The sequence below is a fragment of the Trachemys scripta genome, chromosome 2 (assembly GCF_013100865.1).
Source record: "Trachemys scripta elegans isolate TJP31775 chromosome 2, CAS_Tse_1.0, whole genome shotgun sequence".
NCBI lineage: Eukaryota > Metazoa > Chordata > Testudines > Emydidae > Trachemys > Trachemys scripta.
The window spans coordinates 113667793-113695111 of NC_048299.1; the positions used below are offsets into that span (position 1 = coordinate 113667793).

The 27319-nt window shown below is 43.8% G+C and overlaps 1 protein-coding gene across 1 annotated transcript in view; it reads left to right on the plus strand.

Moving 5' to 3' along the window:
* The window catches only part of LOC117871746 (dynein heavy chain 5, axonemal-like), a 276629-nt gene that overhangs the window by 174863 nt on the left and 74447 nt on the right, over positions 1–27319 (plus strand). Inside the window, exons 55-57 of the mRNA XM_034759511.1 lie at positions 1648–1866; positions 3644–3820; positions 10104–10338. Of these exons, the coding sequence (XP_034615402.1) occupies positions 1648–1866; positions 3644–3820; positions 10104–10338 (631 nt within the window). The remainder of the gene's footprint in view (positions 1–1647; positions 1867–3643; positions 3821–10103; positions 10339–27319) is intronic.

The window sequence follows — 27319 nt, forward strand, 5'->3', positions numbered from 1 at the left end:
TGTGGGGGAGAGGGGATAGAAGGAGAGGAGGAGGGCCTCAGGCGCAAGGGGAGGAGCCAAGCCTTAGCCTCCCCAGGCAGCTGGGTCACCGACCTCCCATGTTTGCAAGGAAGAGAGTAATTGAGATCAGACACTTGAGCATGTTCCTCGAAATGTTGGGTTTCTACAGTAATAATGTGTTGGTTTTCTGCGTCTGTGCATTTATTTAGCTTGAGCCTAGATTCGACCTCCATCCATTTGGAGTAGGGCATAAAATGGCCAGGTGACTTTTCATGTTGCTTCAGAGCATCAGCTAAGTTATGCCAGTAATTGTACCCAGAAAACACAAGCGACAATTTGGCATTCTTGTCAAATATTTTGCAACAAAAACAGAACACGTTGTCAGTTGATTCTGCGTAAACTAGCCAGCACCCTGAGCTTGGCACCCCCCAAGCGTGGCACCCCAGGCAGTTGTCTGGATCACCTGCCACTAAATCCAGCCCTACTCTTGGGATAAAATCTCAAGACATGCACTTGGCTTTTCTTTTTCACAAGGATTTCACTAACTAAAGCAAGGACAATTCACTGGATTTCAAGCATCTTATAATTAGAATTAAGGACATTTTCTTAGCAGAGCCTTGTGTTACAAACCAGTGCTTGTTTAAACCGTTTACAGAGTCATCCTAATGGTGTCAATGTTCTATTTGTTTATTGGCTTGGGCAAGGTGGGAGATGTTTGCCTAAGTGAGACCTTTTATGAGATATATATGGGTAATAAAGCTTTTGACAGAAAATGCATGACCACTTCAGAACTCTTGTAACAAAAGGAGTATAGAGTTAAGTTACATGCTGATTAAACCAGATGCTCATTAAATTCCAAAATAACCAGTTCAGCTGGAAACAATCTTTATTTATAAATGTGATTACTAAGCAGGGTTTTCTTTAATTGCTCCCTGATTTTTTTACAATTATGTATATATTGGAATAAACTTTTCATAATTCATTGAATAAACATCAGTTTTGTCTGGTAGGAATGCACCAGTCATGAGCTCAGATTTCAGCGATTAAATATTAGTAATTAAGAATTAAACAGTTAGGTGAAGCATGGTGATTGGATTTTAGCTCCCAGAAGAGCAAAAATGCATGCTTAGTGCAAGTGGTATATTGTGCTTCCTTTTACTTTTATCCCAGAAGTAATTGGGAGGAAAATCAGTAGTTTCCATAATTAGCTATTCATAATTCAAAAGTCACAGTTGTCATTTGTTCTTGCCCTGAGAAGAAATTACAAAAGTTTGAGTCTTGGGTATAATACTGAACCGATTGCCTAATGTCCCTAGCGTACAGCTGTTTCATGATGGTCTTCGAGTGCATTGCCAATTTTGAACTGTTGAAAATGAAGATGCATTGTATGATTAACTGATCAGCCCGAAATTACTATCTAATCCAAGCAGTTTAATATTACACCAAGCCACTTAATGTTGTGATTTCTTACCAGCAATAACTGTAATTGAAAAAAGAAACTATATTCAAATTTTGTGGTTTCAAAGTGCTGTATTAAAATAATACCCCGGTACTGTACAGTACATACCACACTATAGTAGTATGGAATGAATGCTATGAGTTAGAACTGTCAGATAATTGGGATTTTTCACTCTAAATTATTTGTAGGCAAATCTAGCGCTGCAGGAAGCAAGGCTAGCAGTTGCCCAAACAGAATTAAATAATGCACAGAACCAGCTTGATGAGAAACAGAGGGAATTGGACCAAGTACAAGCCATGTATAATGCTGCCATGCAAGAGAAACAGACTTTACTGGATGATGCTGAGGCATGCAGACGGAAGATGAATAATGCCACAGACCTAATTGAAGGATTAGGTGGAGAAAAGGTATTGATGCAGCTGAGCAGAGATCCGGCAAAAATTAATTGCTTTGAGCACAATCCATAGCAACAATCAATAGTGCCAAATAAATTGACAGAGAAAAAGTGACATCTATATACTGTAGTGTGAATGTTGTTGTGTTTTGCTTATATATATGTAAAATTCTTGGTTGAGCTGTGTGTATATAACAAAGTTATAATAGCCTGTTGAGTTAATATGGCTCTTTTGTATGCACATTTAGATCATGATTCTGCAATTCATGTTGGGCTAAGGGTTTGGTTCAAGCACTGCGTGCAATACTGGCAAAACTCCCTTTAACTTCAATAGGATCATGAAATAGGTCTTTAATTAAACATTTGAATTAAATATTACGAAAAGAATTGTTCTTTTTTATATATACCCAAGAATAGTTGTTCAAAGTATTGACTACTTCCCTGCAAAACTTTTTCAGTTGCAAGTCTGTGAGTTGACAAACATGTTAACCAATAGGGAATAATTTTCATTTGTCAATATCCCATGGGCAAGACAGCATCGGGTCACAGACGTTGTTATAGTTTTCACCCAGTAGAACAATAAGACCTGGCAGTATTTCAGATCTTTAAAATACTTTGTTTTCCATTCAGAATGCATATCTGAAGATAGACTATGAGTTGCATTGCCTTTACGAAATTGTGTGTGCTTCCAGTAAATACTGAATATATGTTTTGAACCCAAAAACACATTAGGGTTGGAAATTTTGACCATGTCGTGGAGTGACCATTGCCCCATGTGCTTTGAGCTTGAAGTTGCCTTTTCTTGTCAGGGTGAGGGAACTGCTTTGATGGCCCGGCTTCAGAGGCTAATGGAACCTGAACCTTTCCAGAGGACTCTGAAGGAGGATACTGTTCATCTCTGTTGATCATTTGGTAGCACCTTATAATAATTGTTTGGGTGAAATCCTGGCCTCAGTGAAGTCAATGAGAGTTTTGCCATTGATTCCAGTGGGCCCAGGATTTCACCGTGTCTCTTTCAGTTTGATGGGTTGGCTCCTTGGTGCCGTCTTCCCTAGGTTCTTCACAAGTTACCCTGTTTATGGAGGACTTGTGACCGCTGAAGCAGAAACAGGGATAGCTGGACCAGTGGTGGTGCAAGACTTGATCTAATTGATTCAATCATCAAGTATATGCTGTGCAGGAACTATAAAGACATTTTTTGCTTCCACCATTGCATCCACAAAGTCTCGAAGTTTGAGGAGAAAAAGCTGTCATTTTTTTTTATTGTGTTTTAAATATATATGAAAAGTGTTGAAAGCTTTGGCTACATATTTTTAAGCCAATACATAAACTGAAAGAGCAAATCTGAACGTGTGTCTGTAATTCAGTATGGTGAGTTTTCATGGGTCTTGACCTGTAAGATCTTTCCGGACCTGTGAGTCTGCTATACTTTCAGAGACCAACCGACAGCACGATAAGGGGATACACAGAGCCTGGTCCTGCCGTCTTCACTTGGACAAAACTGTTGCTGACTTTAATGAGAGTTTTGTTTAAGTAAAGATTGTAAGACCAGGCCCATAGTGCATACAAAACAAATGAGAATAGAAATTCATAACAGTAGGGGAATAATTAAAAAAAAATTATTTAGGAAACTTCTTATGCTTTCAGAATAGAATGTTTTAAGCCCAAAACACTCTTGGTTCAATTAGCAGTAAAAATATCCCAGGAAGAAAAAATAGATGCTTTGATTTGAACTTCAGTTGAATTTTGTGCCTATTTAACAAAGTTCTTTACAACATTTTAAAATTTAGATTCGTTGGACAGAAAGCAGCAAAAATTTTCAAAATCAAATTATTCGATTAGTGGGAAATGTTCTTCTAGCCACTGGATTTCTCTCTTACTCTGGCCCATTCAATCAGGAGTATAGGAACTTGCTGCTCCGGCTGTGGAAGACAGAAATGGACCGAAATAGGATTCCATATAGTGACGTAAGTATTCCTGCATTCTAGAAAAAGATACATTATTGTGCCCCACAGAGAAATACTGTTAAGAACATTTAATCCTTAACAGAGAAATAATTTGAAAAGATTTACAGGCTGTGAAGTTCCATCTCCTTCTTTTTAAAAAATAAAAATAAAAAAATTGGCAAATATGCTAATATAAAAAAATCTCATTCAAAAATCCTCTCTTTTTACTTCAGTACATCATAAATCCTGCACATACTGAATCACATGGTGGAGTTAGCAAATTCAACCAGGTTACTGTAATCTGAGAACCCCTTATGTTAATATTTCTGTAAATCACTTTAGCTATATACGGTATTTAGTGACAGTAAGATAATATTAAAAAAGAGCCTGCTCCTGCTCCCATTGAAGTCAGTGGTGGCAATTTTAGGCACCAGATCCCTGTCAGCATGTATAGGGTGACTGCCCCTAAAAACCAAAATATCCTTATTTCAAGGTGTGTCCACGTGAGTTTCACTAAAAGCAATGAGTACGTGTGCTTCAAGGACTTCCCCCTAAAAGGATTATCACACTCTTGCCAGAACTTTTCAGGAACTTCCCCACCCCTCTGTACTTGTCCTTTAACCCGCACTCCTCCTGTAGGAGAGGGAAGAGGCTTGTTTGGCTGAGGAGAGCAGAGGTTCCCTTCTCTCACTCTCCCAAGCACCTCTTCCTGTTGCCACCAAGACCATCCCTTTCTGTTGTTATCCACTATCCCTCCCACCAACATTAAACATCTGACAAAGTGGGTATTCACCCACAAAAGCTTACACTCCAATACATCTGTTAGTCTTTAAGGTGCCACAGGACTCTTTGTTGCATTAAACATCTGGTCAACCTAGAATCACTTATTTTGTTGTTATGATTCTGAAGTATAAAGCCATGAATATCAAGGATGGATTCAGATGAAAGCTCCTGTTATTTGTTTCATATTTCTGCCAGATTGTGTAATGAATACTTTAACCCACTGTTCTTACAGATTAAGTTGTCAAAGCAATTGACTCCTCACTTGCACAACAAAGTTTACTAGGATTTAGGGTTACTTAAGTATAACATTAGGATAATCGAGATTTGCTAGAAAATGTTCGTAAAATGGAACTAAACAGCTTTTCCGTTTCTCAGGCTTCATGCTTCATTTTTAATTTCCGTGTAGTTTGTTTGATTTTAAGTTTTAAAGTGACATGAAAATGTTCTTAAAACCAACTATAGTACAGAACGCTGTAGCTTTAGAATAGGGAAATGTTATTTCTACACTCACATACATTAGAAATTAGAAAGTAAGTGCAGCCATGTCCTAATCCTGTCCCTCAGCCTTGTCTACACATAGTTGCACCATTTTAACTAATTGTGTGATGTTAAGCTGATTTACTTAAACCAGTGGTTTTCAAACGGTGGGTTGTGACCCAGTACTGGGTCACAGAATGTAAGGCAATGGGTCACGGCGGCTCTGGTCAGCACCGTCGACCGGGCCGTTAAAAGTCCTGTGGGTGGTGCTGCCCAGCTAAGGTAGGCTAGTTCCTACCTGTTCTGACACCACGCTGCATCCTGGAAGTGGCCAGCAGTAGGTCTGGCTCCTAGGCGGAGGGGACACGGGGATCTGCGCGCTGCCCCCGCCATGAGCGTGGGGGGGGGGGGGGCGGTGCCTTCGGGTGAGAGCCATGCGGAACTGCTTGCGCGCTTCCATTTTGGAGCCGGACCTGCTTCTGGCTACTTCCAGGGCGCAGTGGGAAGCCTGCACCCCAACCCCACGCCCCAATCCCCTGCCCTAGCCCTGAGCCCCTGCCTCAAACCCAGAGCCTCTTCCTGTACCCCAAATCCCTCATCCTTGGCCCCATCCCAGAGCCTGCACCCTCAGCCCAGAGCCCTGACCCCCTCCTGCACCCCAATCCCCTGTCCCAGCCCTGAGCCCCCCAAACCCAGAGCCCCCTCCTGCACCCCAAACCTCTCATCCCTGGCCTCAGTCCAGAGCCTGCACCCCCAGCCCAGAGCCCCCTCCCATACTCTGAATCCCTCATTCCCGGCCCAACCCCACAGTCCCCACCCCCGCATGCCAACCCTCTGCCCCAGCCCTGAGCCCCTCCCACACCCCAAACCTCTCATCCTCAGCTCAGTTGAGTCGCGGGCATCAACAATTTTCTTCATCTGGTTCGCCAGAAAAAGTTTGAAAACCACTGACTTAAACCAATGCAATTTCCTGTTCATGGACACACATCAGTTTGGCTTGTCTCTGTTTATAGGATTAAACTGACATAGATTATCCACACACAAGGTTGCATTGGTTGAACATCACACCTTTTGCTAAATCGCTGCAACTGTGTGTTTAGACAAGCCCCTTTCCTGCAGACATGGGGAACAGAGCCACTGTGGCTCCAGAGTTTAGGGCAGGCTGGGCAGCAGGAATCCATGAGTCCATACAGAGGTCTGCACCCCAAAGAACCCAGCTCCTGAAGCTCTTAGTGTGGCCATTTGTAGTGGGTCTTGTGGAGGTATGGATCGGGCCAGGGCTGACAGATCAGCTATTAGGTGGATCTTCCCCTCTTCTCCCCTGCTACCCGCATGAGGACATGCTAGGCTTGTAGTACCTGCTCCAGTCCTTAGGCTGTGCTAATAGTCTGGGAGCAGCTTCGCTCCTATTCCATGGCCTGGAAGAATGATTCCTCTCCACCCCTGTCGCATCCTGCCCACACTCTAGCCATGCCTATCCCAGAGAGCACTTTCTCCAAACACTCATTGTCAAAAGGTTCTTTTAGCCATATTTGCCTTTGGAACATTCCCCAAGCTTCTTACTCTCCAGGAGTGGGAACCTTGGAGTACAGTGTCCTTAGAGAAGGAGAAATTAGTGACCTGTAATTCTGTTTCTCTAGAGTTATTCTGACTACATTTTTACTCAGCCACCTTCCCTCAGAATTTGGGGAATTATCTTTCTTAAATTGTTTCTATACTGATCACTTATTTTGTTTCTTCACATTAGACATGCTGGACATAGACTGTCACAATTAGTATGAGGTGTCAAGACGTACTTGACTATTCTGCTTAGCTAGCTGTCCTTCAAAGACAAACAAAATTTCAATGAGTGTGTGTGCAATAGTCTTAAAATAATTTTTCAGTGAATTAAGTGCTCATGATAAGCTGCAGATGGAGAGCCCTGGACTTTCCCAACCAGGAAGAACACCGCTTTATAGTTAAAGCACAGGGCTCAGCATCAGAAGATCTCACTTCTCTGCCTTGCTCTGCCACAGACTAACAGTGCGAGGGTGCCCAAGTCACTTAGGCACCCATTTTCAAATTGGGATTTGTAAACTTATACAGCTGACCCCATAGCTAGGCAAGTGGTCTGAGTTTCAAATTGCTGAGCACTCCAAACTTCTTACTGAAGTCTAAGAGCTGCAGATGCTTGGAACCTCTAAATGTCAGGTAATCGAAAAGTCTAAATATAGATTTAGGTGTGTAATTTTAAGTATCCACCTTTGCAAATGTAACTATTAACTAGAGCTGTCGATTAATCCCAGTTAAATCATGCGATTAACTGAAAAAAATTAATTGCACTGTTAAACAATAGAATACCAATTAAATTTATTAAATATTTTTGGATGTTTTTCTACATTTTCAAATATATTGATTTCTATTACAGCACAGAATACGAAGTGTACAGTGCTCACTTTATATTATTATTTTTTATTACATATATTTAAACTGTAAAAAATGATAAACAAAAGAAATAGTATTTTTCAATTCACCTCATAAGTACTGTAGTGCAATCTTTTTATCGTGAAAGTGTAACTTACAAATGTAGATTTTTTTTGTTACATAACTGAACTCAAAAACAAAACAATGTAAAACTTTAGAGCCTACAAGTCTTCTCAGCCCTACTTCTTGTTCAGCCAATTACTAAGACAGACAAGTTTGTTTACATTTATGGGAGATACTTCTGAGTGCTTCTTATTTACAATGTCACCTGACAGTGAGAACAGGTGTTCACATGGCACTTTTGTAGCTGGCGTTGCAAGGTATTTATGTGCCAGATATGTTAAACATTTATATGCCCCTTCATGCTTCGGCCACCATTCCAGAGAACATGCTGATGATGTTCTTTAAAAAAATAATGTGTTATTAAATTTATGACTGAACTCCTTGAGGGAGAATTGTACGTCTCCTGTTCTGTTTTACCCACATTCTGCCATATATTTCATGTTCTAGCAGTCTCAGATAATGACCCAGTACATGTTCGTTTTAAGAACACTTTCACAGCAGATTTGACAAAACGCAAAGAAGGTACCACTGTGAGGTTTCTAAGGATAGATACAGCCCTCGACCCAAGGTTTAAGAATCTGAAGTGCCTTCCAAAATATGAGAGAGACGAGGTGTGGAGAATGCTTTCAGATGTCTTAAAAGAGCAACACTCCGATGCAGAAACTACAGAACCTGAACCAAAAAAGAAAATCAACCTTCTGCTGGTGGCATTTGACTCAGGTGATGAAAATGAACATGCGTCGGTCCGCACTGCTTTGGATCGTTATCAAGCAGAACCCGTCATCAGCATGGACGCATGTCCTCTGGAATGGTGGTTGAAGCATGAAGGGACATATGAATCTTTAGTGCATCTGGCACATAAATATCTTGCGATGCTGGCTACAACAGTGTCATGTGAACACCTGTTCTCACTTTCAGGTGACATTGTAAATAAGACCTGGGCAGCATTATCTCCTGCAAATTGTAACCAAGCTTGTTTGTCTGAGCAATTGGCTGAAGTAGGACTGAGTGGACTTGTAGTCTCTAAAGTTTTACATTGTTCTATTTTTGCATGCAGTTATTTTTTGTACATAATTCTACATTTGTAAGTTTAAATTTCATAATAAAGAGATTGCACTACTGTACTTCTATTAGGTGAATTGAAATATATTATTTCTTTTGTTTTTTACAGTGCAAATATTTGAAATAAAAAATAAATATGAAGTGAGCGCTGTATTCTGTGTTGTAATTGAAATCAATATATTTGAAAATGTAGAAAACATCTAAAAATATTCAAGTAAATGTTATTCTATTGTTTAACAGTGCAATTAATCGCAAATAATTTTTTAATTGCGCAATTAATCATGATTAATTTTTTTAATTGCTAGACAGCCCTACTATTAACTTCTTTGTGCCTCACTTTTCCCAGCTTGAAGTGAAATTATTAAAGTTTTGACATGGTCAGTCTGAAGGTGTCAAAGGAATGCAAATAGAACTAGCCATTAGGTCTTGCAGCCACCAGTGTTGCTAAAACTCTCATGATTTTATGACAAGTCTTGCAATTTTTGGTGTTTTTCTTAAAGCTCCATCCTCTAGAGTCATCTGCTTTTGTAAGACTCTCAGCTTACATTTAAGAAAGAAACATATTTCTAACCCTAGAAAGCTTGAAAATATGAATGAAAATGTGAAAAGCCTCCAAAACAGAAGGCAAATAAAAGAACTCAAACTATATTATTTTTAAAATGTCTGGATTTTTGGAGGCCTGACTCATAATTTCTGAGCTCTTGGGGTTGGCAATAGCAAGCCTAGCTCTGACCCCCTCTAAATTGGGGAGACGTAGGTCGTCGAAGCTAATCAGACTACTTACAGTACATAAAGTTAAGCATGGGAGTAAATCTTTGCAGAATCATGCCTTAAAAGAGAATGAAAGCTGGGGAAAGCCTTGACATTTTAACAGTAAGTTTCTAATCCTTTTCTTTGAAAATGTAAATTAATTGCTATGATTTGGAGTTTGTGGGATATTCACTTCCCCCCTTTCGGATCCATTGGAGGGCATGATATGAATTTACAGTTGGACTGGGCAGTGCTTCGCAGGATGAAGCTGAAGACAAAGGCTGCCTGCAGCAGATGTGGCTATAAAGTGGCTGCTTGTAGCTGAGCTAGCAAAAAGGAGAGTAGCTCGTGAACTTGTGGACTGAGAACAGAACTGGGAGCAAGATGCTCCTGCAGTTTAATCCTGGCTCTGACACTGACTCCCTCTGTGGAAGCAGTCAGGTCACTTAGCCTTGTTGTCTTCGGGTGCATTTACTTTTCAAAATAAACAAAAACATGGCAGCGAGTCTCAGAGTCCCGGTCAATTTTTGCGGGGCTCATGCTATGGGGCTAAAAATAGCAGTGTAGGCATTCCCATTCAAGCTGAAGCCCAAGCTCTAAAACCCAGCGAGGTGAAGTATGTTTGCTTTTTCAGAAACTTTAGCTTCCAACTAAGCATTTTTAATAATAGCATGCTAACAGATTATAATTTAATCTTTTATATTAGGATCTTAACCTCATCAGTATGCTTGTTGACAATGCTACAATTGGAGAATGGAGCCTCCAGGGTCTTCCAAATGATGACCTTTCAATTCAGAATGGCATCATTGTCACAAAGGCATCTCGATATCCTTTGCTGATTGACCCACAAGGTCAAGGAAAGAGCTGGATTAAGAATAAGGAAAAAAATAATGAACTCCAGGTACATTCTCTGTTTAAAGCATTTTTCATCTTTGTGTCATGTTAGATCATTGCTAATAGCATAATAACCAGTACAAGTTAATTATACAATACCATATTTTGGCTGTGCACTATGGTAATTGGAATCAAGTCTTCATTTTATATTCTGTCCGTGGTGAAAAAATGTAAAAAAATGTTGTAAAGATTACATATATGTTATGCCTTTATGTAAAAGGACGATATCCATGTGATAACTTGTATTTATCCTACACCTTTGACCATCTCACCCACACTCTAGTCACCAGTCGATCCTCTTTGGGATTTGGGACTTACTGTCACATTCCAGACCTCTGAGATCTTCAAATAGATGTTTTGTTCAGTCCACTTTCCACATTAATGTTCCCTTTCTGTTGCACACCTTTTCTCCTTATTCATTTTTCATGGGCTAATGCCCCTTCAGGAGCGGTCCAGTGGTGTTGCTGTTGGCTCCAAGTCTAAGCTCTGCCCTTCAACTCAAGCCACCAGATTTTTTGTCTCCAGAAGTATGACAAATTGGCCTTTTACTTTCTCCCAACTATTTTATCATCTTTGTTTTTATTCATTTTTGTGCAGTTGCAAGTTATAATCTTCCTCTTCCTCCTCCTCCTCCTTCCCTGTCTCAGGTAAATAGCAGTGTGGTGGTTTCAACCACTTGGATGTGCCACTGCCAGACTCTTCTGTCCCCACTTGGGCATGGCTGAGCTGTCCTGCAAACAACTGGCTTAAATGTAAGCAGTGCTCCCTACACAAGGCAGCACTTACAGGCTCTCTAGAGAGGGAATTATGTCCTGCCACTTCCCAGGGCGTGGTGCTTGGAGCCAGAGTGGCATGTCAGGTCCCTGCTCTGTCCTGTGGAGTCATGGCTTCAAAGCAGAAAAACCCACTGGGGGTTTCTGAGCTTTCAGGGAGAGAGCCTAAAGACAAGGAGGAAGCTATCTGGCCAGCTCAGCAGGTAAGTCCCCAACCGAGCTGGGCTGGGTCCTGAAAGGGACCCTCTGCTGCTCCTTGGGGAAAGTAGCAGGGCTCTTACCTAGCTCCCCGTCCAGGGAGGTAAGGGATGAGAAATCCCTTCCCATGATCAGAATGATCCTGACTGACTGAGGAAAGCCATGAGTGGTACTAGGTTGCACATATAGTATTTAACTGGGTGTTAGCTAGCCTGGGGGAGCAGGCCTTTCAGACTCCCCAAGTCAGTTAACAAGATTCTTCAACAACCAGTACCCTTCCTCTGTTGTATGGTCTGCAGTATTAATTTAGATAGAATATATGGGCTAGAAGTGTTAACATACCCACTCTGTCCAACATTAAACAGTGTTAAACGAGGTCTGGGGTTTGATATATGAAGACCTCAGCCTGCTTAATACCATGGCAAACACACCATTAAAAATCCTTTTAACCTTTTATTAAAGATAAAGAAAAGAAGGAAAAACAGTTTGAAATGTAAAGTACTCAATAAGGCTTTCATTTTAACAACATCGCTTGTTCTCTTTAGCTGGAGAGAGCTTTTAAAAGGAAAAAAAAAACCTTGTTTGACAGACTCGTAGATGGTAACAAAGATGGTAATAATTGTCCTTTTGGGGAAAAGAAAAGTTATCTGAGATTGGCTGTAGCTGTTGTTGCTGCTGCTGTTAAAGTTCAATCCCGTTTCATCCCAGGTATGTTTGGGAATCAGCTGGAGCCAGTAGAGATGGCAGTGTCATTTGGGTGCCTCTCTCTGGCCCAGTCTGATCAGAACATGTCTCAGGATTAGGATAATGCAAGTCCAGGTCCCAGTAGACAGTGCGGATGGCAGCCATGATGGTGAAACTCACTCCAGTAGCTATTTTTCTTTAAATCTTGCTTTAAGGATGCTGTCGTGGGTCTGGTACACCCTGTCACCCTTTGGGTTCAGGGTAGGGTGTTATAGCCCCATGGCTGAGTCCAAATGGCTACCCTTAGCCCCAGGGCAGTATGACCCAAGGGCCAGTGTCAGTGAGGCTGCCCTCTTAAATGGGGCAGTGTGCCCTAGAGACCAGAGTCAATATGGCTGCCCACTTGTCAGGGCTGTGTGGCCTAGCAGCCAGGGGGAAAGTGGGCTGCCACCCAGAGCTGGCAGCCAGGGTGGGGACCGGGCCCTCCATAGTCCACTGGGTCCCAACCCAGGGCCCTGTCAGCATCAAGTGGATTCGCCACAAGATCAGTGGGGATCCATCTGAAACACACTGCCTTTGTCCCTGTTCCACAACTGGATCAATGTCTAGTTCCCCTGGGTTACTTCCTACCCTCTTTTCCAATGTTGCTGTCCACAGATCTCCTGGGCATCTGGGGTCATCAGCTTGTGAAGCTCCCAACAACTCCGTCCTCTCTTGGGCTTCCACGGGCAGCCGAGTACCTGCCTGGCTCTCGATGCACTTTGCCTCGGCGATCTGGAGCTCCAGCAGCTGCTGGGAGGGAGCCTGTAATGTGTGTCCCCTCTCTTCGGTGGTCAGCCCTGACTGAGCTGGGCTGCTCTCTTTTATACTGAGCCTCCAGTTGGAGCATGCCCAGCAGTGGTGAGGAGGCGTGGCGTCCTCCATCCACAATATGGGGTTAACCCCTTCTTGTCCAGGGCAGTGCTGGTAACACCCTATCACAGACCCCAAAAGGAACTGGTAGGTGGAACAGACCATCCCCTCATTATTTTGTCCACCAATTAGGCCTAGTTTCTGACACACCAATTTTGGCTCACTGATTTCTGTTTCCACTTTTCGTATTTACCAAGCATGATCTTACCACATTCTGTGAGTTATATCAGGAGGCCTTTTTGTTTGGACTAATTTAGTCTTTCTGCCTCCTCTTTGTATGTTTTCCCATCAACATTATAGGTTATTGTGACATCTTATGAACGTTCACATACTTTTTACAGTTGAGCTCACAATTAGGCCCAGTTTGTGAGCCCAGTTATCAGAACAGGTCCCGAGGCCAGGATAAATAGTGTACTACCTCCCCACAGTAAACAGCAGGAGAAGTAGTACCACATTTGGATCACAAAAGAACCCAAACAAATCCATCCCTACAGGACTTTTTCAGGGCACAGTGTCAGTCATTGTCTTGCAAGGAACTCTTAATATTAATAAAATATCTTCCTTTTCAAACATTATTAGGTACATGTGTTCCTGTTGATCAGAGGTGAAAGTAAGCCAGTACGGTCGGGTACGGCGTACCAGCAAGAGCCAGTACACCATGCCGGACCGCACCGGCTTCCGCGGCGGGGATTTAAAGGGTGGGGAGCCCAGAGCCCTTTAAATCCGGCCCGCAGCTCCGGTAGCCGGGCTGGGGCCGGGATTTAAAGGGCTCGGAGCTCCCTGCCGCAGCAGGGAGCCCAGAGCCCTTTAAATCCCACCCGCAGCTCGGCGCCAGGGCTGGGGCCAGGATTTAAAGTGCTCGGAGCTCCCTGCTGCTGTGGGGAGCCCAGAGCCCTTTAAATCCTGCCCGCAGCTCAGTGCTCGGGCTGGGGCAGGGATTTAAAGGTCTCAGAGCTCCCCGCCACAGCGGGGAGCCCCGAGCCCTTTAAATCCCCCCCGCAGCTCCGGCAGCTGGAGCTGCAGGGGGGATTTAAAGGGCCCAGAGCTCCGCGGTGGCCAGAGCCCCAGGCCCTTTAATTTGCCCCTGAGCCCCGGGGGCTCCCAGCCACCTCTGCAGCTGGGAGCTCCGGGTTGATTTAAAGACCCTGCCTCTTCCGGTTGAGGCCATGCCCCCCTCAGGACTCTGACAGTACCGGTAAGTCCTGTAAGTTACTTTCACCCCTGCTGTTGATGCCTCCTTTGGGGGCATGATAAGATCCAAATGAGAACATCGGTTTAAACCAAATGTTAAACTAAAATATTCATATAAAACAAAGACATTTCATAAATGTTGGTAGCCTATGGTGGGTGCAGCAGTAGCTGCACCAGTGAAAGACATAGTCACCACTTCAGAAGGGGACTTCCTCCAAAAGATGTCATAGAGCATAATGGTGATGAGACACTTCACAGCAGTTTCAAAGCCTCAGCTATAGCCTTTCAAATCAAAGGTTTTTCATATATGTAGTAAGGAAAGCCTACTCTGTGGCAAACAAGTGGCTCATTGTCTAAAAGTATGATCCGTGCTTGGAGTGAGACGTCTTGGGTTCTGTCCTGGTCAAACCCTGATTGTAATCTGCAATGAGCAAAGGTTTCCAACTTGGTGGCTACAAGGAAGCTATGTCACACCCATGAATAGCCATCACTCATCCTAAACAGATATCTTGTACATGCAGACTTCCAGGTGAGGAGATATTGGGGGAAACATTAGAAAAATTACCAGCTGAGATTGCAGAGAGGCCTCGGCTCTTGTTGTTAAAGCCAGCATAACAATCCACTGGTTGCTACCACTACCAAGAACATTGATGAAGGGACTGTTACCCTGGCAGAGAGAAAAATCTGGAGCAGGTGTTTCCAAAAACAGCTAGATAATTTTTCCTCCAAACTGACAAAATCCTCAGCAAGACAAAGATAAAAAGGATTTGTGTACAAGAGCCCACAATTCCTGTAGTAGACTCTTCCTTCTGATCCAGCCTCTACACCAAGACTCTTAAGTGGCTGGTTGTAGTCACCATAGGCGCCAACTTTTCCCTGTGCCGGTGGGTGCTCAACCCCTTGCCCTGACTCCACCCCCGCCCCGCCCCCATTCCAACCCCGTCCCCAAAGTCCCCACCCCAACTCTGCCCCTATTGGACCCCTTCCCCAAATCACCGCCCCGGCCACGCCTCTTCCCTGGCTCCTCCCCTGAGCGCGCTGTGTTCCCGCTCCTTCCTCCTCCCCCCCCAGTGCTTGCCAGGCAAAACAGCTGTTTCACTGTGGCAAGCGCTGGGAGCGAGGGGGAAAAAGCGGGCACATGGCACGCTCGGGAGGAGCAGAGGCAGAGGTGAGCTGGGGCGGGGAACTGCCAGTGGGTGCAGAGCACCCACCAATTTTTCCCCATGGGTGCTCCAGCCCCGGAACACCCATGGAGTCGTTGCCTATGGTAGTAACAGCCAGGCACAGGTTGCATGTTACACACTAAAACCCATGCACAGTCAACATGCCAATCAATACCCTGTCCAGAGAAACACACCCCTTGATAAATGTACAGCTGCTGGAAAGGATTCATAGCCACCAGTTCTTCAAAATCAGGAGGAGTGCAGATCCCAGTGCAGAGAATTGCTCTCCCAAGGATCAAAACAGACATGGCTTTGGCTGTAATTTTACCATAATGGTAAAGATTTGCAAAGATCCAAACCTTGATTGTATCAGTCATCTCCTGAGAGGTCATCAGTAGTTAGTTATCAGAGAGGTAGTCATGTTAGTCTGTATCAGCAAAAACAACGAGTCCTTGTTACTTTTTGTAGTGATCCAGCCACTCCCAGTCTTTATTCAGGCCTAATTTGATGGTGTCAAGTTTGCAAATTAATTCCAGCTCGGCAGTTTCTCGTTGAAGTCTGTTTTTGAAGTTTTTTTGTTGAAGAATGGCCACTTTTAAGTCTGTTATTGAGTGTCCAGGGAGATTGAAGTGCTCTCCTACTGGTTTTTGAATGTTACAATTCTTGATGTCTGATTTGTGTCCATTTATTCTTTTGCGTAGAGACTGTCCGGTTTGGCCAATGCACATGACAGAGGGGCATTGCTGGCACATGATGGCATATATCAGATTGGTAGATGTTCAGGTGAATGAGCCCCTGATGCTGTGGCTGATGTGGTTAGGTCCTATGATAGTGTCCCTTGAATAGATACGTGGACAGAGTTGGCAAAGGGGTTTGTTGCAGGGATTGATTCCTGGGTTAGTGTTTCTGTTGTGTGGTGTGTAGTTGCTGGTGAGTATTTGCTTCAGGTTGTGGGGCTGTCTGTAAGCAAGGACTGCCCTGTCTCCCAAGATCTGTGAGAGTGAGGGATCATCCTTCAGGATAGGTTGTAGATCCTTGATGATGCGCTGGAGAGGTTTTAGTTGAGGACTGTAGGTGATGGCTAGTGGCGTTCTATTACTTCCTTTGTTGGGCCTGTCCTGTAGTAGTGTAATTTGACACCATCAAGTTAGGCCTGAATAAAGACTGGGAGTGGCTGGGTCACTACAAAAAATAATTTTCCCTCTGTTGATACTCACACCTTCTTGTCAACTGTTGGGAATGGGCCACATCCACCCTGATTGAATTAGCCTCGTTAGCACTGAACCTCCCCCTCCCCAACTTGGTAATAAAACTCCCATCTTTTCATGTGCTGTATATTTATATCTGCCCACTGTATTTTTCACTCCATGCATCTGGTGAAGTGAGCTATAGCCCATGAAAGCTTATGCCCAAATAAATGTATTAGTCTCTAAGGTGTCACAAGGACTCCTTGTAGTAGTGAGTTAGTTATTTCCAATGGTTAGGATTGCTAGTGCCATGCATCAGCTTCATCCCTCATGCGTTTCTCAAAGCACAGCTGCTGAAATTCCTTCTGAAAACATAAAACCATGTACTTGATGCAATGCAAAATTAAGCGTTATTCTTAGCTAACATCCAATGCCCCTTTGTGGGGAGGTAAGTATAAACAACATGCTGAAAGCCAACACAACGTTCACGCTAGACCCTTGCATACTCACTATGGAAGCAAGCATACATGGAAGACAAATTTCCAAATGCTCATTGTATGTGTCCTTTTAGTTCATATCAACACCTCTATCAGGGTGTGTCTTTAAATAAATTATTTTAAAAAGCAAAAACCACAAACATGGCCATATGGGATGGGACCACTGAGTACCGTATCCTTTCTATGAGCCTGACCAGAACCAGCTGCCTAAGTGGAAGGTGCAAGGTACTATATAGCAGGCACTTATGGTATTTGCAGAGGAAGTCTCCTTCTGCTTCCTGTTAAGAGCTTATTTTTGAGGCATGAATGTTTATATACATTCTGAAAACCAGGGAATAACCAGAGGCCAAAGCTTCCCCATGGCAACGGAAATAGTGTCCTGGGAAGAGAAGGATCTGCTGCCTTTCCAGAGAGTTCACATAAAAGATACAGAAGAGATGAAAATGAAGAGTTGAAATCCTTCTCCTCATTCTTCACTGGCCCAGAAGGTACTTTGGGCTTGCTAAATAGCCAAGGACCCCACATTGTACCTTCAGAAAAGACCAGACATCTTGAAGCTGGGATTCCTTCGTGTAGACTGGGAACATCTACCATTAACAGCTTGGGCATTGGAAGAGAAGTGTAGTTCACCATGGAATCTACATTAAGCAATGATACAGTTTTGTTTCCAGACAGAACTCAACCAGGATATTTCATTTACTGATCTGGTCAAATTTACATTTCAGGATTGTGGGGAAACAGAAAGCTCTTTGGGACAGGGACTGCCTCACTGTGTATTGCCCAGCACAGTAGTGCCCTGACTCTCAGTGCTGTTGTGATATGAATATTATAATAATCCCAAAGATCTGGTGATCTCAGCTACACTAGAGTTTCTCCAGGAGGTTTGGTTGGAGTCCTACAACTGAGCACTATAGAAATGTGGGTACCAACCATAGTGGCATTTTGTAGCCAGGCACATCATATCTTCCATTTGAGTATCAGGTGCTAAGTTTCATCACAGTGACAAATTAGACAAGCCTTTGGCTGGCCTTTCTTGTCACCATTACTTCTGGAAAGTAAGTTTTAGAATTAGTTCCCATATCCCTACACAAACCACACTGTCTTTGTCATGAGGAAAAAAGTTATTCTTATAGTTCCAGAAACCTTTCTCTTCAAGGTAAGTTACGCTTTCCACAATTCCTGGGAAATAGTTCTCCCATTGTTGTATTCTAACCTTTGGAAGATCTGTGGCATAAATGGGCATTACAGCTCTAAAAATATATTTCAAGCATACAGAATGCTTTTGCCATTACACCCTGTTCATCTCATTCTATCATAATGCCAAGGCCCGAGAGCCTCAGAGTTGCTGCAGGCAAGATGTAAAAATCCTGCACCAGTTGGCATGCTATTCTGTGAATAGTTGGGAAACTATTCACAGAAGTTGCTAAGGGTACTGGGGGGAAAGTGTATGAGCCTCATCTGAGGAATATTTGCAAAGTAAGTTTCCATTCCTCTGCAGAGGCATCCTTTGGTAGGAAGGTACTACTGGGTTGGTTCCCACATAATTCCTTAGTGTAAAGTTCTTGCTTTATATGGAGGAAACATCTATTCCTGCCTACTATTCTACTATAATAATTGAACTCTGCTTATTCTTTCCCTCCCTACATCTGGTATGCACTGCTCATTACTTCCCAGGTGTAATGAATGAGGAGAGAAGCCGTGTAACAGAATGAGAATTTTCTTACCTGATAATTTTATTTCTGTCAGCACCTTCTCTCTGAATTCAACCCATCCTGGTAGTTTGGTAAATGACCAGAATATAAATTGAAAATGTTCTCTAGTGAGAGATTTAGACATATAGTGTCTTAATGCTAATAATTGGTTGCTGGAGGGTTTCTATATTTGTGGAAGAACTCTGCTGCAGGCCTGAGCCGAAGGGTGGAGCATAATCCTGGAGCCTCCAGCAACACCACCTTTGAATTCCATAGTTGGGGGTCATTAATCCATTAGTGGTGAATGAAGAGAGAAGCTGCTAACAGAAGAGAAATTTCTTACTTGATAGTTTTCTATTCTCTTCAACAAGTGTGGAATTTTTACTCCTCTCCAGACTCCACTGCGAGGATACAAAATGGGCAATAGTTCAATCCTGCATTTTTGATGGATTTAAAGTCCAATATCTCACGATCCTGAAGAGGTAGAAATGGGAGCTTTATAACATTGTCTGCCAGTGTGGTCCTGGTGGAGATGGATTATTGGGAGAGTGCCACCAAGGCAGTTGAAGGTGCATGAGGATTGCAATTTATCACATGGATACCCCATCACTGTTAATGTGGTGAATAGTATACTGCCTCTAGATCTTGTCAAAATGAGGTTGATGGGTGAGAAAAGAGACTGATAAGATAAGGACAACAACATCATGGGTAATGATGATGTCCCAGATGTGATATTATGACCTAAACCCTTACCTTTCTCTTGTGACTGCAACCTCCAAACAGAAGGCCACATCATCTAGGGAGGGAAATCAATAGGATTTGGTATCAGGCCCAGAACCCATAAACCAGTAATTGATAAACATCACCCCCCCTAGATATGGCGAAGAAACAGCTAAAAGCATGACAAAACTAAAATGAGAAAAGAGAAAAAAAGATATAAAATATCTGCAGAGACCTGCCAAGAAAAAAATGGATGTTAGAATCTAAGTGTTTTAGGAGTTTGTTTTTGTTTTGTTTACTAACAGGCTAACTAAATCATCACAGTGTGTTTTAGCTAGAGGGGGACCTGAGCAAGAATCTACCAGTTCCCTAAGGCCCTTCTTATCTAGAGAGGGAAGCCAGTAATATTTGGCATATTACTCAGAACTGTAACCCAGTGACTGATTTGTAACACCACATGTAGAAAGGATAAAGAACTGCAGCTAAATTAATTAGAAAAGCTAAAATGTAAAGAGAGAGAGGTGTTTTAAAAAACTTACAAAGAGTCCTGTGAAGGAAAAGGGGACATTTATAGATCTAAATGTTAACAAAAACACCCCAGTATGCTCTTCCGTGAGAGTAACTGAGGAGAAAATTGTAAAAGATAGGTATTTATAATGATCCTTTATAAACCAGTGATATAAAGTATATATTTATTACACATTTGCTACTAGAGGACAAATATTAGACTTTTTATTTAAAGATAAACAGAATTGTTGATATCCTTATGTAAGTATTAAAAGAGAGGAAGCAAATACCAAGAGTAAGGTAATGCAACAGAACTGAAACATTATAGGCTATGCATTCCAGAAGGTATTCATATTGATTTTGTAAAATTTCTGTTAAATGAATTTTAAAAAGTCAATTAATCCCATTTGTCTCATCTTTCCTCAGATAAGGCCATTGTTAATCTCTTACAGGCAGTAAGTCACTAGACTTCTGTTGTTGTTGTTTTTCTGTAGTCCAGCATCTCCCACAATTCTGGACATCAGGGATGCTCTCCTCTCTCAGCTGCTCATGGAGGCGGGATCAGAGTTTTGGTGCCGCATGGTCTGGCCAAGTGGCCATGGCCCCTCTACCCCTGCTTGCTGCTAACTTCTTTGCCTCCACAGTAGCAGACAGGGTGGCTTCTTTGGCTCTCATCCTTCATCCTTCTATTTCAACTTTTCTTGCCTTTTTGTGGGGCTGTAGGGAGCAGTGTTCTCGCTCCTCAGCATTTCTCCTCCTCCTCCCTGAATCGGTCAATCCTTCGGGGGTTTAACCCTCCCGAGTCCCAAAGCCTCCATGGCAGCATCTCCCTGCTGGCTTCCCTGCCCCTTATAGGAATAGCAGAGTAGCCAAGAAAGCATTAGGTCAAATCCAAGCAATGTTGTATATGGGAGGCAGCTTGCTCAGGTTAGGCAGATAACAAGTTGAGCCCAGCCTACACTCAGCCTTCCATTCCTTACTCTGTTAGGTGCTGGGGCTGAAAGTTGGACAGGCAGGTGGGGTCTCCTACCCATTGAGGCAGCCGTGATTCCAATGGGGGGGAATATATACCGGGAACCCTAGTGCAGAGCAGGGAGAGGCACCAACAGTGGGGAGGATCCTGACCACTCTACTTAGAGGGTAAGTCCCAGTGGACCCCTGCCAAACAGAGGGGAGGCTTGTAGGGCCACAAGTCGTCCTCTCCTCCCAAGTCTTAAAGTTTGTCCTGAGTGCTCTAGGGAAAGAAGCAAGCAGGGCTTCTAATCAGCCCCCCTCCCTCTCAAGCCAACCAGGATGGCTCTGACAATGAGTTCCCCCCTCCCAGGGGGAATGGGACTCAGTAGGGAGGATTCTGGGACAGACGTCTTGAGAGGGCTCCAGGTCTGAAGGAAGGCAAACTGCAAAAGGCTTCACCAAAGCCGCAGCAGAGCTTCTACACTCCCAAAACACACAAAAAAGGTAAAAGAGGTTTAAAAACATTTAAAAAGGCTAAAAAGGGAAAGACAAAGCACAACAAATCCAGGAGATGAGCTCAGTGGTTCGAGCATTGGCCTGCTAAACCCAGGGTTGTGAGTTCAATCCTTGAGGGGGCCATTTGGGGATTTAGTTGGGGATTGGTCCTGCTTTGAGCAGGGGGTTGGACTAGATGACCTCCTGAGGTCCCTTCCAACCCTTATGATCTATGAACAGTTTTCTTTTTCCATCCAGGAATGTATTTTCTTGATCCAGAGCTTCAGGAGGCCCACCATAGCACTATTCCTCCAAGTGCTAGGACTGCTGGTGTAATGCAGAGGGGTCACTCCATGAGGACAATCATGCATCAGAAGTCTTAAAGCCATCATACTAAAGGTGTGGGACTACTCCCTGAAACACATGAAAGATCAATTATGGGTTCTGACACAGGTGTTCAACTCCTCACAATGGTGGTGAGCCCTTACTGTGCCCACAAAGGCATGCCCATCTACCTTCCACTTTCTTTAGTCCTGGCAACTGAATCCAACCTGGAAGGCTGGGGAGCTCATTTGAAGACCCAAAACAGCCCAGGACGTCTGGAGCGAGGAGGAAAAGGCTCACAGCATAAAACTCCTAGAATTGAGAGCTGTCAAACTAGTTCTGCCATGGTTCCAGCCTACCCAAAGGCTGAACCATGCCCTGGTTTCATCAGACAATATGACTATGGTCACATATTTAAACAACCAAGGGGGAACAAGGAGACCAGCACTACCCACTGAAGCAATGGAAATAATGAGATGGGCAGAACAGTTCCTCCTTTCTCTCAAAGCGATCCACATCACAGAGGACTTGAACCAAAAGGCAGACTTGCTTAGAAGATGCATGGTCAAAAACTCTGAGTGGTACCTGAATCAGGAGGTTTTCGATCCTGTCCAGCTAAGCACTGGAACAAATTGCCTAGGGATGTTGTGGAATCTCTGTCATCAGAGGCTTTTAAGAACAGGTTAGACAAACCATTGTCAGCAATGGTCTAGTTATTGCTTAGTCCTGCCTTGAGTTCAGGAGACTCGACTAGATAACCTAATGAGGTCCCTTCCAGTCCTACATTCCTATGATTGATTCAAAGGAGGCAGACCCCAGATCCATGGGGACAGTTGCCTTATCACGCAGTTGTCCGCAGGGCCTACTTTCGATGTTTCCACCCTTTCCACTACTGGGGAAGATGGTCCAGAAATTGAGAACAGGCTACATTAATAGTGATAACTCCTCATTGACCAAGGAGACCTTGGTTCCCAGGCCTGACGGAGCTGAAACTAGAGTTCCCATTCCAGCTTTCATGGAGACTGGATATCCTCTTGCAAGGTCGTCATCTTCATCTGGTCCCAAAACAGCTTCAACTAATAGCTTCGCTGTTGAAAAGGAAGAACTAGAAGGTCTTGGTCACTCCACCAGAGTCATTAAGAAATTGCTTTTGTCTAGGAGTGTATTGACACTATCAACTCTTCCATCTGGTCCAGATTCAACAACTGGTGCCAAGAGCACAATGCGTATTCCAGAAATCCAGGAATTCCAACCATACTGGACTTCTCCAAGAAGCCATAGACAGAGGCCTTTAAACCAGTGCCCTTGTGTGTCGGGTGTCTGTTCTTAGTTGCAGGTTATTCACAGGATCCTTGGGCTCCCTGGCAGACAATGCACAGATAGCCACTTTCCTTCGAGGAGTTTGATAAGCCACATTGGTGACCTTCTGCTAGTTTTGAGGGCCCTGACGAGCTCTTAGACTAGTATCTGACTTCGGTGTCAGCCTTTTATTTACCCCCTAAGACTTGTTTCTTATTAGTTGTCACATCCTCCAGGCAAGTGTCAGAGCAGGCAGCCTTATCTATACAGGAGCCATATTGCATGTTCCACAAGAGCCAGGTTGTGCTCAGCACACCAGAATTCTTTCTTTCTAAGGTGAATTCATCCTTCCACACTTCCCAAGAGGTTGTATTTCTTTTGTTCCGTCCAAAAACACAACATCCAACATCTAGGCTGGCTAACCTAGTGAGGGGAGCTTTAAACTAGGTTCACCGGAGGAAGGAGACCAAAACCCTGAGGTAAGTGGGGAAGTGGGATACCAGGAGGAAGCACGAGCAGGAGAGCACAAGAGGGGAGGACTCCTGCCTCATACTGAGAAAACAGGCTGATCAGCGAGTTATCTTAAGTGTCTATACACAAATGCAAGAAGCCTGGGAAACAAGCAGGGAGAACTGGAAGTCCTGGCACAGTCAAGGAATTATGATGTGATTGGAATAACAGAGACTTGGTGGGATAACTCACATGACTGGAGTACTGTCATGGATGGATATAAACTGTTCAGGAAGGACAGGCAGGGCAGAAAAGGTGGGGGAGTTGCATTGTATGTAAGAGAGCAGTATGACTGCTCAGAGCTCTGGTATGAATCTGCAGAAAAACCTGAGAATCTCTGGATTAAGTTTAGAAGTGTGAGCAACAAGAGTGATATCGTGGTGGGAATCTGCTACAGACCACCAGACCAGAGGGATGAGGTGGACGAGGCTTTCTTCCGGCAACTAACAGAAGTTACTAGATTGCAGGCCCTGGTTCTCATGGCAGACTTCAGTCACTCTGATATCTGCTGGGAGAGCAATACAGCGGTGCACAGACAATCCAGGAAGTTTTTGGAAAGTGTAGGGGACAATTGCCTGGTGCAAGTGCTGGAGGAACCAACTAGGGGCAGAGCTCTTCTTGACCTGCTGCTCACAAACCGGGAAGGATTAGTAGGGGAAGCAAAAGTGGATGGTAACCTGGGAGGCAGTGACCATGAGATGGTCCAGTTCAGGATGCTGACAGAAGGAAGAAAGGAGAGCAGCAGAATACGGACCCTGGACTTCAGAAAAGCAGACTTTGACTCCCTCAGGGAACTGATGGGCAGGATCCCCTGGGAGAATAACATGAGGGGAAAAGGAGTCCAGGAGAGCTGGCTGTATTTTAAAGAATCCTTATTGAAGTTGCAGAAGCAAACCATCCCGTTGTGTAGAAAGAATAGTAAATATGGCAGGCGACCAGCTTGGCTTAACAGTGAAATCCTTGCTGATCTTAAACACAAAAAAGAAGCTTACAAGAAGTGGAAAATCAGACAAATAACCAGAGAGGAGTATAAAAATATTGCTCAGGCATGCAGGAGTGAAATCAGGAAGGCCAAATCACACTTGGAGTTGCAGCTAGTAAGAGATGTTAAGAGTAACAAGAAGGGTTTCTTCAGGTATGTTAGCAACAAGAAGATGATCAAGGAAAGTGTGGGCCCCTTACTGAATGAGGGAGGCAACCTAGTGACAGAGGATGTGGAAAAAGCTAATGTACTCAATGCTCTCTTTGCCTCTGTCTTCGCGAACAAGGTCAGCTCCTAGACTAATACCCGGGGCAGCACATCATGGGGAGGAGGTGACCAGCCCTCTGAGGAGAAAGAAGTGGTTCAGGACTATTTAGAAAAACTGGATGAGCACAAGTCCATGGGGCCGGATGCGCTGCGTCCGAGGGTGCTAAAGGAGTTGGCGGATGTGATTGCAGAGCTATTGGCCATTATCTTTGAAAACTCATGGCGATCGGGGGAGGTCCTGGATGATTGAAAAAAGGCTAATGTAGTGCCTATCTTTAAAAAAGGGAAGGAGGAGGATCCGGGGAACTACAGGCCAGTCAGCCTCACCTCAGTCCCTGGAAAAATCATGGAACAGGTCCTCAAGGAATCAATTCTGAAGCACTTAAAGGAGAGGAAAGTGATCAGGAACAGTCAGCATGGAATCACCAAGGGCAAATCATGCCTGACTAACCTAATTGCCTTGTATGACGAGATAACGGGCTCTGTGGATGAGGGGAAAGCAGTGGATATGTTATTCCTTGACTTTAGCAAAGCTTTTGATATGGTCTCCCACAGTATTCTTGACGGCAAGTTAAAGAAGTATGGTCTGGATGAATGGACTATAAGGTGGATAGAAAGCTGGCTAGATCGTCGGCCTCAACGGGTAGTGATAAATGGCTCCATGTCTAGTTGGCAGCCGGTATCAAGCGGAGTGTGCCAAGGGTCAGTCCTGGGGCCGGTTTTGTTCAATATTTTCATTAATGATCTGGAGGATGGTGTGGACTGCACCCTCAGCAAGTTTGCAGATGACACTAAACTGGGAGGAGTGATAGATATGCTGGAGGATAGGGATAGGATACAGAGGGACCTAGACAAATTGGAGGATTGGGCCAAAAGAAATCTGATGAGGTTGAACAAGGACAAGTGCAGAGTCCTGCACTTAGGATGGAAGAATCCCATGCACTGCTACAGACTAGAGACTGAATGGCTAAGCAGCAGTTCTGCAGAAAAGGATCTAGAGGTTACAGTGGATGAGAAGCTGGATATGAGTCGACAGTGTGCCCTTGTTGCCAAGAAGGCTAACGGCATTTTGGGCTGTATAAGTAGGGTCATTGCCAGCAGATCGAGGGATGTGATCATTCCCCTCTATTCGACATTGGTGAGGCATCATCTGGCGTACTGTGTTCCGTTTTGGGCCCCACACTACAAGAAGGATGTGGAAAAATTGGAAAGAGTCCAGTGGAGGGAAACAAAAAATGATTAGGGGTCTGGAGCACATGAGTTACGAGGAGAGACTGAGGAAACTGGGATTGTTTAGTCTCCAGAAGAGAAGAATGAGGGGGGATTTTAATAGCTGCTTTCAACTCCCTGAAAGGGGGTTCCAAAGAGGATGGATCTAGACTGTTCTCAGTGGTAGCAGATAACAGAACAAGGAGTAATGGTCTCAAGTTGCAGTTGGGGAGGCTTAGGTTGGATATTAGGAAAAACTTTTTCACTAGGAGGGTGGTGAAGCACTGGAATGGGTTACCTAGAGAGGTGGTGGAATCTCCTTCCTTAGAGGTTTTTAAGGTCAGGCTTGACGAAGCCCTGACTGGGATGATTTAGTTGGGGATTGGCCCTGCTTTGAGCAGGGGGTTGGACAGCCATACTGGGTCAGACCAAAGGTTCATCTAGCCCAGTATCCTGTCTACTGACAGTGGCCAATGCCAGGTGCCCCAGAGGGAGTGAACCTAACAGGTAATGATCAAGTGATCTCTCTCCTGCCATCTATCTCTACCCTCTGACAGACAGAGGCTAGGGACACCATTCCTTACCCATCCTGGCTAATAGCCATTAATGGACTTAACCTCCATGAATTTATCCAGTTCTCTTTTAAATGCTGTTATAGTCCTAGCCTTCACAACCTCCTCAGGCAAGGAGTTCCACAAGTTGACTGTGCGCTGTGTGAAGAAGAACTTCCTTTTATTTGTTTTAAACCTGCTGCCCATTAATTTCATTTGGTGGCCCCCTAGTTCTTGTATTATGGGAATAAGTAAATAATTTTTCCTTATCTACTTTCTCCACATCACTCATGATTTTATATACCTCTATCATATCCCCCCTTAGTCTCCTCTTTTCCAAGCTGAAAAGTCCTAGCTCTTTAATCTCTCCTCATATGGTACCCATTCCAAACCCCTAATCATTTTAGTTTCCCTTCTCTGAACCTTTTCTAATGCCAGTATATCTTTTTTTGAGATGAGGAGACCACATCTGTATGCAGTATTCAAGATGTGGGTGTACCATCGATTTATATAAGGGCAATAATATATTCTCCATCTTATTCTCTATCCTCTTTTTAATGGTTCCTAACATCCTGTTTGCTTTTTTGACCGCCTCTGCACACTGCGTGGACGTCTTCAGAGAACTATCCACGATGACTCCAAGATCTTTTTCCTGATTTGTTGTAGCTAAATTAGCCCCCATCATATTGTATGTATAGTTGAGGTTATTTTTTCCAATGTGCATTACTTTACATTTATCCACATTAAATTTCATTTGCCATTTTGTTGCCCAATCACTTAGTTTTGTGACAGGTTTCAGAGTAGCAGCCGTGTTAGTCTGTATCCGCAAAAAGAAGAACAGGAGTACTTGTGGCACCTTAGAGACTAACAAATTTATTAGAGCATAAGCTTTCGTGGACTACAGCCCACTTCTT